We start from the raw sequence: 15,865 nt of genomic DNA, 5'->3' as shown, positions 1-15,865 counted from the left end.
CGTTTAGCACGCTTAATCCACACCTCGATTAACAGCCGTCGTCAACAGGTCGTCAAAAGCACCAAATTCCTTGGTGTCCGAGATGCACCAGATGTTGAGTTTGATTCTTCAGAGCTTCTCCAACAAATTTGCTGCATGTTGGACGACAGTTATGTTACACATATTGTAACAAACTAACCATGATTTAATCAATCAAATGGTCCTTTAGCGTGACTGTTGTTAAAATTTACTGGATTAATGTCAGAGTTCAGTCTTCATCCTGTGTATCCAGGTAGTTGTTGTTCTGAAGTGGTGATCAAAAAGTTGTGGAAATGGATCCATATAGATGAAAAACATTATCATCAGCGGTGAATTCAACATTTCAGTAACAATTAAAATAAAAATTGACTGGATTAATCTCAGAGTTCAACATTGATTAAATAAAATTAAAGTTTTAAACTTTACAGGTTTTATTTTCTCATCCAATTAATGAAAAATACAACTTTTGGTTCAGCCCTAGCTGAAACCATATAATCCAAATTTGATGCCCTCATTGGTTGAGTCAGTTCAATTGAAGCTGATAGTTGACTGTTGATTAAAGATATTTTCAGCTATTGTCTGTTATCTGTTTCAGTGGTATTGATTAACCTTGGAATGGTGATTGTTTGGTTTTAATTAACAAAGGACCATCAGCACTTGTCCAAACTGCATTTGTGTGAATAAAATAAATGACAACCAACATTCAAAAACACAAAAATGAGCACTTTTATTGATTTCATCATGTTCCTGTTTCCATCAGTGGTTTATTCAACAAACTAGCTATAACAAGTTTATGATCTTACAATAAAGACACTTAAGTCATTTTCCTCAGCCTGTGCTTTTCTGGGTCAACTTCCTGTTTCATGTTTGACCCACTCACCCGTGTCACAGCAATAGAACATGAAAATTTAAGCTTTTTAACTTTTTTAGCGAAGAATTTAACTCAGGAAAATAAACCCTGTGTAGCCTTAATTCAGCTTTTAACATGTTTAGTGTTACTAACAAAGAAAAGATCCACAGACATGAATTGGGCCGAAACAAAAGAAAAAGTCCTTTATGGGGCAGGCTTGTTGGAGACCAGGCGGGGCTCATTTAACCCTTCTGATTCACACCTTGATTACCAGCTTGAAACCTGTGACCCTAAAAACAAAGACAAGCTCAACGACTCTCAGGACCACACCAACCATAAAATTAAACAACAGTTTGTCCCATTTTTGGAAAACATCTTTTGCTCCTGGAGTAAAATAAAACAAATACTATAAAGATTAGTTTCATGTGGTTTGAGCGACTTCCTGTATCTGTCCTTGTGGCAGCAGAGTTAGAGAAAGTGTGCAGCAGATTAGTTTGAATTTCAAACACAATTTGTCTAAATGTTGAAAAAGCCTGAATATTTAAATACTGTTTAAGTCTTCTTTGATCTTTTATTTCACAGTCTGACTTACACTGCAGCTGCCATCTTGTTTTTAAAAATGACTGCCCTCCAGGAAAAATAAAATACATATATTTGTATTACATGAACATTGCCAAGTCATTTACTGGCTAATAACTTATATTTATCAATTACATTTAGTACATTTAGGACCTCTGAAGGGTAACATCCTCTAGTGTCTCAAAAATGTTTTTACTTGCTGGTTTGACACAACCTGAGCTGTGATCTGATGAATGTTAACATTCAGTTCAACCTTTGTCCCATTTATCTACATTATATTTCATCCATATGCACAATGAAACAAATTGTTTATGCATTTCTCATTTTACTCAATCCATTTCCTGCTCCCTTTAAATACTCTAAAGACACGCCTTCTTAATACAGACTGGCTTATAAAAGAGCTGCAATTGAGGCAGGCTTCCTCTTTACTGGGAAAACAAGATGGTCACCAACCTGCAAAACACTTTGTTACATAAATGCTTCCCAACACAGTGACTCAGTTGTTTTTATCATATCTAAATGTAAGCTTTTTATATCAGAGAGGTTTACAGGGGGGAAAGTGATCATTCAAAATATGAATTTGAAGCATTTTGTTTTTGTTTTTAAAAAAGGAAAAAGTCAAAATTGTTGATGTACACTGATATTCATTGTACTTTGACACTTCAGGAAAAAGAATAAAGGAGCACGACTTTGCTGAGATCCTGAAGAAAAGCATCTGCCTGCAGCAGAGATCTCACACATGGTGTGGAAACTGTGACAAGTATCAGCCCACAGTGAGTTACAGCTTTCATTCACTCATAATGACAAATCATTTATGGTTGATTGTTACCTTTTGTGCAGGGTAATCATTTCTTTGTGTTACACTGTAGGTGCAGACACGCAACATTCGACGTCTCCCAGATGTTTTGGTGATAAACTGTGAGGTGAACAGCAGCAAAGAGGCCGAATTCTGGAAGGTTCAGGCCGAGGTAAGTGACTGATTCACCGTGTTTAAATACAGTTAAAAGAAACAAAGAAACTAATGATTTATGTGTTCATTATTTACATGATTGCCCATGTTTCTGTTTTTATAGTACGCCTTCAACAAATCCATGCAGAAGACAGATCAGGATCAGCGTCACATGTGGATCCCCGCCACTCTCAAGATGTCCCTCAGCAAAAGTCAGAGACTGGAGATCAGCAGCTGGCCTGAGGGCGAGGAGGTGAGGACTTTAGATTTTCAGCTGATCTTTGCACTTGAAGAAATAATTGAGTAACTTTTCATCACCAAGTTAAAATTTGACTTCAAAATTAAAACCATATTTCCAGGAGCAATATTTTTAAAACATTATTACACTAATCTGTAGATATTGAACTATAGGTTGGTTTTAGTGTTTTTGTTTCTGTAACACATGAATTTCTCAACTTTTGTGAAATGAAAAAGTTTATCTTACAATTATTTGCACTTTCTGTTACTAGTTAAGTGCTGCTGAACAGGCGGAGGGAGCTTCTCTGTATGACTTAGTGGTCACGGTGCCGCACATCCTGGACGCTGGCACGGGTGGTAATCTGGTCGCACACATCAAAGTGGGTGAGACCTACCATCAAAGAAAAGAGGTGAGTGACACTTAGATAAGAAAAGTTTGACATCTGCTGACTACAAAAAGTTTAATTTTTAACATTCAAAATGATTTTATTATTTCAGGGAGTCTCTCGCCAGCAGTGGTACCTCTTCAATGACTTCCTCATTGAGCCGATTGAGAAGGTAAGGATCCTAGATAAGATTCCTGCTTGTTTATTCATGCTAACCTTAATGTGTGCAGTCATTTAAAAATGTTTCTCCTTTTGTTTTCAGACTGAGGCTGCACAGTTTGATGTGAGCTGGAAAGTGCCAGCCATCCTGTGTTACGCCAAGAGAAACTACCACACCAAATACGACCTCCGCAGTGAGTGTCAGCACAATCAGTCTGAAGTCAAATCCGACTTATATCGGACTGAGAAGCAGAGCAAGACAGACGCCACTTTCATCCCACTCACAGTCAGTGAGATGCCGCAGGCTGGTGACCTGGTGGGGCTGGACGCTGAGTTTGTAAAGCTCAGTGAGGTAAGTCTGGCATCATTAATTATAATATAGGATTAAAAACAATTTTAAATATTCCTAGTACATATTTTCAGTAGTTCAGCTAATCTGACTCAAGTATTTAAAACAAAATTGAGCCCTGAATATGTGCGTTTGCAGGAGGAAGCAGTGCTGCATAGCGGCGGCACCAAATCGACCATCATGCCCAGTCAGATGTCTGTGGCCAGGATCACCTGTGTGAGGGGTCAGGGGCCCAACGAGGGGGTCCCCTTTATCGATGACTACATCTCCACTCAGGAGCAGGTGAGAAGCTGCAGAGAGAAAAGACCACGATGACCTAAAAGAATGAATATATAATGTTTCAAGGATCCACCCGCTAACTTGTCAATTTGTTCTTCCAGGTGGTCGACTATTTGACAAAATACTCTGGAATCGAACCTGGAGACCTGGATGCCACAGTATCATCTAAGCACGTGACCACGCTGAAGTCGACCTACCTGAAGCTACGCTTCCTCATCGATGCAGGAGTTCGCTTCGTCGGCCACGGCCTGCAGAATGACTTTCGTGTCATTAATTTAGTGGTACGTTATTTCATCAGTTTTAAATTTCAAATTAGTTCATGTAGTTTAGAGATGTGTTTTTTATAGATGTGCTTTGATTTTAATGTTTTTTATTTTTTTTCTTAAGGTTCCCAAAGATCAAGTTATCGACACCGTCCACCTCTTCCGATTGCCCTACAAGAGGATGATTTCTCTGAAATTCCTTGCTTGGTATTTTCTTGGTAAGTTAGTAGAAACAAAAAAACAAAATCAAATCCAAATAATCCAAATATGAGTCTGTAATCGAATTAAATCACATTATTACTGTGAGAGGGATTAGGATCCAAATATGTAAACTGGATAATCCGCTCATGTTACCGAAGTCAGTATAGTTCATGATGTTTTAGTTGTCATCAAACCCATCTTGGAATTAAATCTGAACAACAAAGTATTTAGAGGCTTTTTTGAGTTCATGCACTAAAGCGTACGTGTTAATTCCTCATATCCACACTGTAATCTGAAGCTGAACACTTTCATTTGAATCATTCCTGACCTTTTTTTCATGTCCACAGGCCTCAACATCCAGGGAGAAACCCACGACAGCACGGAGGACTCATGCACGGCCCTGAAGCTTTACAGGAAGTACCTGGAGCTGTATCAGGAAGGAGGGAATCATTACGTGACGAAGGTGCTCTACGAAGTCTACGACAAAGGCTTCCAGCTGAACTGGAAAGTCCCGGATTCGGATGCAGGATGGTCCGTCTGAGTGGACTGAAAGCACTCTCCTTCCACAGGTGCTGCTGCGCTTCCCTCTGTGATGGGACTGTGAGCAACACCATGACCTGAAGATGCTCGGGCTGCTTATTTTGTATCATATTTTATAGTTATTTGCTTTGAGTCAGTGACTCAGTTATTTTTATCATATCTAAATGTAAGCTTTTTATATCAGAGAGGTTTACAGGGGGGAAAGTGATCATTCAAAATATGAATTTGAAGCATTTTGTTTTTGTTTTTAAAAAAGGAAAAAGTCAAAATTGTTGCATGTAAATGAAGTCATCCTGAGCACTGTAAAATGTTTGTTGTTTGATACCAGGAAGTGGAGAATGTGCATGAATCCATGAAAATCTTGATTAAAACAGAATCCAACCACAATGAATTTAGTTTGTTTTTTCCGCCAGCTTCTGTGAAATCTGTTGCACTGTTCATTTTCCAGCTAACTTTTTGCAGCTTTCTCAGAATTCAGATCCACGTTCAATTTTTCAAAAGCTGTTATTTCTCTTCTATAAATGACACATTTAACATGTTTGAAAAAAATGTCCTCAATATTTCACCTCGACATCTTTAAAAAGCCCTAACTGGTAAGGACTGTGCTTCAAGTGCAGCATTTACAGCCACCACCTTTGAAAAGTAGTAACTATACTTTAATAGACGTGCTTCATTTAATAAAGCTTTAAGTCACATTTGAACGATTTTTTGATATAATGGTGCCCTCTGCTGGATGATCTGCACACTCTTACCGTTTCCACACAGTTGTTTTTAAAGTTTTTGACATTATTTTCATTGTTTTTCAGCTTGTTTTGTTTTGGGAACCATAAAATAAAATTGTTTGAGCTCCTTGTCTGGTCTTACCAACAACTCTACAAGTAAAACTAAACATACAGTTAGTAATGATCCAGGAGATATGTTAAAAATGTACACAACACAGTTATTTCAATGTTCCATGAAAGAATGTGTAAATCTACACAGAGTATAGTAATCCTGTTCAGCTGGATATGAGGAGGTCAGGGATGAATGTGTTGTGTAGTCTTAATAATGTTAAAGCAATAGTGTGATCACAATACTGATAACTGGGAGGCTTAAAAACGAGCTCTCAGAAATATTGTAACATCGAGCAAATAAATGCATGTATTTGGAAACATATACTTCTAAAAATACTTTTATTGCACCATGTTCATTCACTCATGAGCTGCTGTAAGATGAGTCAAATGGCTGAATTGCCAACTCAGCATGCAGTCAAGTTCTATAGTCTTGCTAATGACCTACTAGGTGTGTTGCAACAGGGACACATGGAAAAGTTGCAGGACAGCGGCCCTCGAGGACTGGAGTTTGAGACCCCTGCCATACGGTGTTCATGCAGTTTTCTACCCCACAGTTACAGCATGTCTGACTGCCTGTTCAGCATATGCAAAAATATATGATGAGTTTAAGCATGTGATGACAAACATTATGGTGTTTGTCATCACATGTCACAGACATCTGGATGATCATTTGGAATAAACAAGAAACTAAAAACTTGTTGCTTCATCTTTTACCGTTATTATTATTATTATTATTATTATTATTATTGATCTTATTTTACATTTTTCATTGTTAGGCATTAGGTTTATTTTTTTTTCCTTCCAACTTCTTTCCCTCTTCCATGTTACTGTGTCAGCTTGTCAGCATCTATTTGGGGTTGGGAGCGGAACAGAAAGTAAGGAAATCCAAAGTACCATTTAAACCAGGAGAGGTTCTTATATTTCAGAAGAAGGGATTAATTCAAAAGAAATGAATTTACACAGGTGTTGTCGAGTTTGGCGGGCCACTCAAGCGGCCCTACTACGCACAAAAGAGAACAACAAACGCATCGCAGATCGGTTCCCTGTGCAACTGTGACTGAGCAAGAAGAGTGGTGGAGAAAAGAGGAGCTGTTTGTGTGTGGAAACCCCCTCCCCTGGACTCCGGCCCCTTTCACTCCTGGACCCTGGAACCCTGGCCCTTTCCCCCAAACACCTTTGTATATATATTGCACTGTGGCAGATCACTGTAAATAAATTCACTCTTGTTCGAAAGGAGTTTGTGGTCTGCGCTTGAGTCTGTCCCTCTACTCCTCTTCAGTTCGCCTCAACATAAGCTCATCATATTCTATGATATGATTTACTCTCAGGTGTTTGACGAGGTTAGTGGTGCTGCCACAACACCCCACTGTCTTGCCACATGTATCGCAAACCGCGTCTTAGCTGTTTGTGGAGGTAAAATACATCCACACATGACTCCGTTTACGCTCAGCCATTGCTGTGAGTGCGCACGCCAGGGGCTGCGACACATTTATCCAGCCGTATTTCACATATGACTAAGGCGTAAGAGGAAGTAGTTCCTTCCAATTTAGACGATCCGAATGATATAGTTTATTTCCACTGTTCCTGTTAATGAAACACTACAAATTTACCCCAAAGTACTAAAATATCGATATTTTAATATGAGAATCGATTCTAGAACATAAATTACTGGTATCGGAAGAATCGATATTTCAATATCGATCCGCACACCACTATTAGGAATTTCGTCTGTGTGTCATTCCAATTCAGGTTTTTATTATTTTATTTTATTTATTTATTTATTTGTTTGTTTTAGGAATTTGGATTTTAGGATACTTCAAACAAATCTGCCAGTTTAACAGAGTGTGTGAAGCTGGAGTTTGACACAAGATTGGTATTTTTAAAAGATTTTAATCACCAAATTCTGAATAAAAGTTTAACAAATTCAGGACATAATTAGTAATAGAAAGTAATAGAAAGCTAGTTGTATACATTATTAATCAGGATCAAAATTAAGGCATGTCAAAGCTATCCAAAAACATACCACATTAAATGCACAAAAGGCGCACAGAAAGCATACTTAGTTAATCTTTGAGTAGCCAGTAAAGATTATGAAGGTGCTAATTAGAATAACAGTTATCTGCTCTGCAAAGAAAAAAAAATATGGGTAAAATTAACATGAGTATGAGAAATTTCAGCATTAAGATCTACCTAATGTGCAACAGTTCCCTGACATCTGTTTCATCTTTACAACACACGGCTACTTCACAAAATGCACAAAATAAAAAATTACCAGAAATTATTGAATTACAAATGAATGAAATTGTTACAGCTCAATTAATAGTTTTCATGAGGATCTTTGTGGGACTGTGTGCCATGATACATACTGACACACAATGAAACGGCAAGATTTTGAGACAGTAGATGTCCCCAACACAAAAACTTTTTTTTAAACAAAGGTAGTTTGTATTTCTGTGTATATTGTGAGTACAATGCTTTACTTATGTTTACATCAGACATCAAATCTACTCACTCTTTAGAATATAAGAACACTCAACTCTTTTCTTTAAAAACATCTATAGATTGATAAAAATCTATTAGTATAACTACAAATCTATGCTGTGTGCTGTGTTGATAATCATGCATGCAAATCAAAAATCAAAGATGACAAAGATGACATAATTTCTTTTAAAGTTTGATTACAATTCCAAAATTTATTATGCCATTCAAAAATATTTTGGTGATCACACATATTTTTCTTTATTTGTTTTCCTTAAAAACCAAGCCAAATTCTTCTGGGATTAAATATTATATAAGCTATTAATAAAAACATAACAGATTAACTCACTGATACTATGGAAAAAAGGAACAAAGAAAAGCCTGACTTCTTGTTGGTTACCTGAATAACCACAGATTTCTGCATTCATTATGTGTTGCTAGCTGAATGTAAATCACTGGATGCACTGGATGTCATGTTGTAGCCATCTAAAAAAAACAGAGCAGTATAGTTAATCTGTGGCAAAAAATAATACACAGTAGACACAGTACTACAACAGGATGTTGAAGTAAGAAGTAAAATAATTATATGAATAAATAAAATTTAAAAAATTAATTTGTGTTAATGTGCAACCCATCCAATTGTTTTCTGTGTTGGACTGCCTGATTAAGGTACAAGCACACCTAACAACACACAGCTTTTCCTGCATCTTTATGGTAATTTTTTAATTGTTATTTACCTCTACCACGTCTCCAGTTCCTTAAAAATCGAAGTCCACTTGACGATGAGTTTCCAGCACTTGTGCTCTAAAAAACAATACAAAAAACAAATCATGCAATATTTGAAAAAACAAAACAAAACAAAAAACAAGTTGGCTGAGATCCAAAAATAAGGAAAGAAAAAAGGAACACGAAAACTGTTCTTACCCCTGTCCCACTTCTGGACGGTCGTGCATATGATGATATTGCTGACCGCACCTGATAAGTGAAATCTCAAGTGTTACACTACAATGGAAGTTGCACAAGTTAGCTGTAAAATTAAATTAATTCATGATGCCCAGCCAAACACTAAAAGGAATCTCTTTGTAAGTCTATGGTGATGTTTATCTTGCTTTTTTGTGTGCTTGTGTGGGATATGAACACATACATATAACTGTTATTTATTGAAGTGTGGGCCCACCTGCTGTTTCCTACTTTCACCATCAAGTCTGAATTAGTCATTTATATGGATTTACAGAGAAACCATGAAATGGCACTAAAAGGCAGAAGTTTGACTTGACAAGAGGATTTTAGTGTAGTATTATTACAATTCATATTCCTTTGTCAGTAAAGGTTTGTAGACATTAAGCACTTTGTTGGTTAAACCAAATTATATCATTTAACATTAATTTAAAGTAATTCAACAATAAGCACTTATTCATTAACTTGACTTAAAATTGAGCTGTACATACCTTACCATCCAGCAGTGTTCCAAACACCAAAATAAAGAAGCCCTTTTTTTAAAAGACAGAGTAATGTCCATTATCAAGGATTCAGTGATTAAAGATTCTGCTATTATGGTATAAAAAGGTAAAAAGTTTATTTGTACCTGTAGCGAATTGAAGAGTGCGAATGCAATATTGATTCCTATGTCTCTTGGATCCACCAGAAGTCCAGCTCCCAAACCCCAAGTTATTCCAAAAAATGGTGTAAGCACAGCCAAGCTCTTGACAATAACCAGTAAAACGCTCCTTTCACCTGCTTGTGCAGCAGTTGTTCCAACCCTTCTCCTTATAATTTTGTACAAAACCACAACCAGGATAATGAGATTTATCAGCACTATTGAAAGTGCAGGAATCACAAACGCCAGTAGAGCTTTGGACTCATCCCAGTTGAGCCAGCAGATTACATTTTCTCTGATATATTTGTCGTCAGGTGCAGTTGCAGCTATAGTTACTGTTGCTATGATTAGAGGAGCTCCGTAGCCTAGAGAAAATCCAATGGCCAGCATAGATGCTTTAGACAAACCCCCACCAAAGACATTAGTTGTACGGTAGAGCAGCAACAGAGCTGAGGCAAACATCCAGAAGAACAGAGCTAGGTAGAACAAATGGATAAAAAAGGTAGTTGCAGTGCATGCTGAGTGGTTTTTATGATTTGCATCTGAAATGGCTGCTCCAATTATAAACCAAATATCTGCAATCAGGAGGGACACAGCAATGTTAACTATGGAAACATGACGCAGGTAAGAGGTTTCATTCGTTCTTATTTTTCTCCATATGAGGCCTTCAATGATGAGACATATGACCAAGGAACCTATGGAAATGCCAACTCCGATGTAGGTTATATAGTCCAAAATTAGGCTAATTGGACTGTTTGGTGACATCAGGATAGAGAATGAGGTCAGGTGGTTGCAGTTGCAGGTGACAGTTCCAGTTTCATTTGTATTTACCACTTCACAGCCCTCATCGTCCCATCCTCCGAGATCATTAAGGAGACTGAAGTTCCAGAAGACACATTTTGGATCTCTCAGTGTATCATTTAAAATATCAAATGTCAAAGAGATATTATTGATTTGGCCACTGGACTGAACAAGTACAACCCTGCCACCGATGACCTTAATCGATGAATTGTCTATTTCTCTTGCAGGGAGTACATTATTCAGCGAGGCAAATGTTATCACTGTGATTGACTTATTTTTACCCTCATTCTGTGGTATTTCTATCACCACTGAAGAATTAAAACCACCAATGATAGGGTTTGTGTATATAGTTCTGTTCAAGATGATAAAAGGCGTGTCAATACCAGAATTATTGAAACTGGCAAGGTGTTTTGTTATTATTTCAAGAGACTGCAATAATGATGAACTAACACTGTCAGGGTTAGAGATGTTATACGAGATACTTTCATTGTTTTTGTTCAGAAAGTTCCATGAGTCCCTTGCCTGATCTGTGGTGAGAACACCTGCAGTTATCAGGATATCCTATAGTAAAAAAAAAAGTATTAGATTGAATAAACAAATACAAAATTTTTAAAAAAAGCATGTATTATTTAGAATACTCAAACTTCAGTAAACGAGCATGTACCTTCATTGAGTTTTCATTGATTGAGATATTAAATAATTCTGTTCTGTTGGCTACATTTCTGAGGATTTGAACAACAGCATCAATATTTTTAGGTGAGTTAACCACTTGCTCAGAATTCTCATTAGTAACATTACTGAGCTGTTGCAAAAATGCTGGCAGTGTAGTGGCAGTCAAGACCTGCAAGAGTTGAAGAGAAAAAGTATTTAGTTTCACAATTTAACTCAATGTTGAAGTTAGAATGACAAACTTGGGCTTCCTATTTACTAATTCCTATCTCAAAGGTTTTTGTTTGTAGAAATCCTCACAGAATCCGGCTTACGTTTACTACAGTGTTTTAACCTTAATCTGCCTGCAGTTATAAACCGAACAGTGAATACCGTGTTTCATTTGTGCTTTCCATGTCTTCTGATCACAAATTGTAAATAGTGCTGTAGTGGCAAAACAAAGAAACACTACTTACTTACTTTGTGGTTATTTATTGAAAAAGTGTTTTTTTGTGCATACTTTATAAACTTAAACTACCTGCTTACTTTGTGGTTATTTATTTGACAAGTTTTATTTTTATTAAATGGGTGACAAGTTTATTTTTGTAATAACAGTTTGTCTGTCATCACAAATTGTATTAACAGTTTGTCTGTCATCACAAATGGTATAAAACTGTAAAACTTGTATTGCACAAAGTTAAAGGGCTTGATAATCATTGACTCATTGCAGCTTACTTTAATTTCTATTGTGTGGGGTTTTTTGGTGCAGTAGTTATCCTTTTTTATCTTTTTTTTTTTTTTTTTTTTAAACTTTCTGAGGTTTGTACTATGAAGCAGAACTTTGTCTTATCCGGGTAACTTTGGGGTGAACGAGGGTTTTCTGTAGTGATGGGATTTCGGGCTCTTTTTAGAGAACCGGCTCTTTCGGCTTGGCTCACTAAAAAGAGCCGGCTCTTTCGGCTCCCAACCGGCTCTTTCGGCTCCCAACCGGCTCTTCAGGTTGTTTTGTTGCTTTAATTAATTAATTATTAACAACAATATAAAATTATGCACAAAAGGAATTATTAATGTAAAAAAACCGTGGTTTTATTTATATATGTTTATATATAAATATATACGGTGGGACCTAGGGAGAAAGCAGGTACAAACTCCAAAGCACATACAAACTCCAAAGCACGTACAATTTAGGGGCATCTATTTGTACTTGTGGACAATATAAATTGGTTACTTTAAATTAGGGAATATTACATTTCCTACATTTTGTATTTGTATTTTACTTATTCTCAGACTATTAAACAACATCAAGGTTCCAGCTGAAAGAATAATAACTAAAACTGCGTTATGCAAATTTAAACATTTATTTAACTCTTTTTTTCACCATTGGCACAGCATATGCCCCAGCTCTGATGCTTTCGGAAGGAAGAGAAGACAAGCTTTATGGTGATATTTTAAGTATCATGTTAGCACAGCGCATTCAGAAGGTACTGTTGTCTGAACACAGACAGAAAAATCAGCTTCTACTAGATACTAGTTAACATGTGCAGTTCACATCACTGTAATGCTTTAACCATTTTGGGCTAGAGAGAGAATTCAAATGTTCCTTGAAAGAGGAGAATTATATCTCTAATTTTACAGCTGAAACTTAGTTAACTTAGTAGTTGTGATGTTTGATGTTAGGGCAATTGAATCCAAATAATGGAAAGAATCCCTGTACAGGGAGTGCAGAATTATTAGGCAAATGAGTATTTTGTCCACATCATCCTCTTCATGCATGTTGTCCTACTCCAAGCTGTATAGGCTCGAAAGCCTACTACCAATTAAGCATATTAGATGATGTGCATCTCTGTAATGAGAAGGGGTGTGGTCTAATGACATCAACACCCTATATCAGGTGTGCATAATTATTAGGCAACGTCCTTTCGTTTGGCAAAATGGGTCAAAAGAAGGACTTGACAGGCTCAGAAAAGTCAAAAATAGTGAGATATCTTGCAGAGGGATGCAGCAGTCTCAAAATTGCAAAGCTTCTGAAGCGTGATCATCGAACAATCAAGCGTTTCATTCAAAATAGTCAACAGGGTCGCAAGAAGCGTGTGGAAAAACCAAGGTGCAAAATAACTGCCCATGAACTGAGAAAAGTCAAGCGTGCAGCTGCCAAGATGCCACTTGCCACCAGTTTGGCCATATTTCAGAGCTGCAACATCACTGGAGTGCCCAAAAGCACAAGGTGTGCAATACTCAGAGACACGGCCAAGGTAAGAAAGGCTGAAAGACGACCACCACTGAACAAGACACACAAGCTGAAAGGTCAAAACTGGGCCAAGAAATATCTCAAGACTGATTTTTCTAAGGTTTTATGGACTGATGAAATGAGAGTGAGTCTTGATGGGCCAGATGGATGGGCCCGTGGCTGGATTGGTAAAGGGCAGAGAGCTCCAGTCCGACTCAGACGCCAGCAAGGTGGAGGTGGAGTACTGGTTTGGGCTGGTATCATCAAAGATGAGCTTGTGGGGCCTTTTCGGGTTGAGGATGGAGTCAAGCTCAACTCCCAGTCCTACTGCCAGTTTCTGGAAGACAACTTCTTCAAGCAGTGGTACAGGAAGAAGTCTGCATCCTTCAAGAAAAACATGATTTTCATGCAGGACAATGCTCCATCACACGCGTCCAAGTACTCCACAGCGTGGCTGGCAAGAAAGGGTATAAAAGAAGAAAAACTAATGACATGGCCTCCTTGTTCACCTGATCTGAACCCCATTGAGAACCTGTGGTCCATCATCAAATGTGAGATTTACAAGGAGGGAAAACAGTACACCTCTCTGAACAGTGTCTGGGAGGCTGTGGTTGCTGCTGCACGCAATGTTGATGGTGAACAGATCAAAACACTGACAGAATCCATGGATGGCAGGCTTTTGAGTGTCCTTGCAAAGAAAGGTGGCTATATTGGTCGCTGATTTGTTTTTGTTTTGTTTTTGAATGTCAGAAATGTATATTTGTGAATGTGGAGATGTTATATTGGTTTCACTGGTAAAAATAAATAATTGGAATGGGTATATATTTGTTTTTTGTTAAGTTGCCTAATAATTATGCACAGTAATAGTCACCTGCACACACAGATATCCCCCTAAAATAGCTAAAACTAAAAACAAACTAAAAACTACTTCCAAAAACATTCAGCTTTGATATTAATGAGTTTTTTGGGTTCATTGAGAACATGGTTGTTGTTCAATAATAAAATTATTCCTCAAAAATACAACTTGCCTAATAATTCTGCACTCCCTGTATATATTTAACTTACTTTGTAGTACATAGAGCCCTGGAACTTGAAACTAACACTAGAAAACTAAAGTCAACTAAAACTCAAGTATGTTCACCAAGAAATAAAAACACCACTTAATCCTAAGACCATGATCGTTTTGCTGTCTAACAGGATACCATCCATTTGGAAACTGGTTGAAGGAGCTGTAATAATTTGAGAGGTGGATTCATCTTCCATTATAGCCCAGAATAGAATCAACAGGATTGTGTTGAGAACCATTTATATTTTACATTACATTACATGGTCATTTCCATCATCAGCAAAATTGAAATGTAGAGTAGAAAAAACTAGTCATTTAAGAGCCTATCTTACCATTTGATATAATCTAGTTTTGAAATTTATAGTCACAGTTGTCAAGTAAAACACATAGCAAATTAACTTTAATTAAAAGAGTAACTTAAAGAGAGGTTTGTGTAATATTTTTGTGGCTTCACTTAGGTGAACTTTCTAAACTCTTTAAAATATGTAATATTGTGATTTATCTCTAAGGTACATTTTCCACAATACAAAGAACTAAAAAGAACATGGCAGTTTATATAAGTCACCTCAGACTGGTCAAGCAGCTCCTTAATGGGTTGCAGTATGCAGGTGTCTCGTATTTCAGTATATGTTTTGATGTTGCACAATGCACTCTTTTCTCCTTCCTCATTGTTTGCACAGGGTATTCTGGCTCTGGAACCACTAACTGCCTTTCCAAATTTTTTATCATCACACATTTGAGGATCTAATAAAACAAAAACAAAAAAAAGACCTTATTAAATGTAGATAATTTTTAACCTGAATTTAATAAATTGCTTTGTAATGTGTTAATACTCACCTCCTTTGTAAAATCTGAGTGTTATTGTTTCTTTGAATTCAGGATAGGTAGTTGATTGACAGGTAATTGTATCCTGCTCTTTGTCTTCACAGCTATCAGTTTTATATTGATAGGAAATGCTTTTTTTACCTTTGGATAAACCACAGAAACAACAAAGTCAATATGAATAGCAATACAACCTAAACATTCAGATCTGATGTAATATTAATCAGACTAGTTTTTAAAAAGTTTTGTCTCATATTAGTAAATAACGTAAGTATTGCAAGATGAGCAGAGAAATTATTTCCCAATAGCTGATTTGCATTTTGTTGATTCTTTGTTTCAGATTTACCGCTAATATTCGCGTTTGTGAAATTAATATTGTAGTCATTGTTGACAGTGCAACTTAGTGGCACATTTTGACCACTACAATTCAAAAATTTTTGAATTGGGTCCACTCTGATCAAGGGTTTCTCTTTGAGTGTGAAGGCTCCATTGGATCGTTGTCGATAAAATGAATCATCCTTTTTCCGTATGAGCCTGCATTCATAATTTCCTGGAATGAAAGTAAATTATTATATACATAAAT

General features: G+C 36.9%; 2 protein-coding genes across 5 annotated transcripts in view; one reads left to right on the top strand and one right to left on the bottom strand.

The window, feature by feature from the left end:
- Positions 1-2,100: 2,100 nt before the first annotated feature.
- On the top strand, positions 2,101-4,811 carry LOC146364761 (PAN2-PAN3 deadenylation complex catalytic subunit PAN2-like; the record flags this gene model as incomplete). The annotated part of the gene is made up of 10 exons (XM_084917729.1): positions 2,101-2,220; positions 2,317-2,415; positions 2,521-2,649; positions 2,906-3,043; positions 3,132-3,191; positions 3,282-3,530; positions 3,666-3,809; positions 3,908-4,087; positions 4,194-4,287; positions 4,618-4,811. Coding segments are annotated over 10 exons (1,407 nt in total), but the record flags the coding sequence as incomplete, so codon positions are not given.
- Positions 4,812-7,536: 2,725 nt separating this feature from the next.
- Positions 7,537-15,865, bottom strand: part of LOC146364760 (uncharacterized) — a 36,073-nt gene continuing 27,744 nt past the window's right edge. For all 4 annotated transcript variants that reach the window (XM_084917401.1, XM_084917398.1, XM_084917400.1 and 1 more), the window contains 9 exons: positions 15,629-15,832; positions 15,298-15,426; positions 15,026-15,204; positions 11,184-11,360; positions 9,707-11,080; positions 9,570-9,611; positions 9,046-9,096; positions 8,859-8,925; positions 7,537-8,607 (listed from right to left, as the gene is read on the bottom strand). In XM_084917401.1, the coding sequence (XP_084773527.1) occupies positions 8,549-8,607; positions 8,859-8,925; positions 9,046-9,096; positions 9,570-9,611; positions 9,707-11,080; positions 11,184-11,360; positions 15,026-15,204; positions 15,298-15,426; positions 15,629-15,832 (2,282 nt within the window). In that variant the 3' untranslated portion in view covers positions 7,537-8,548. The remainder of the gene's footprint in view (positions 8,608-8,858; positions 8,926-9,045; positions 9,097-9,569; positions 9,612-9,706; positions 11,081-11,183; positions 11,361-15,025; positions 15,205-15,297; positions 15,427-15,628; positions 15,833-15,865) is intronic.

The sequence above is a fragment of the Perissodus microlepis genome, chromosome 20, assembly GCF_051167445.1.
Source record: "Perissodus microlepis isolate ML-2025 ecotype Zambia chromosome 20, ASM5116744v1, whole genome shotgun sequence".
NCBI lineage: Eukaryota > Metazoa > Chordata > Actinopteri > Cichliformes > Cichlidae > Perissodus > Perissodus microlepis.
This window is presented reverse-complemented; position numbering and strand designations above follow the sequence as displayed.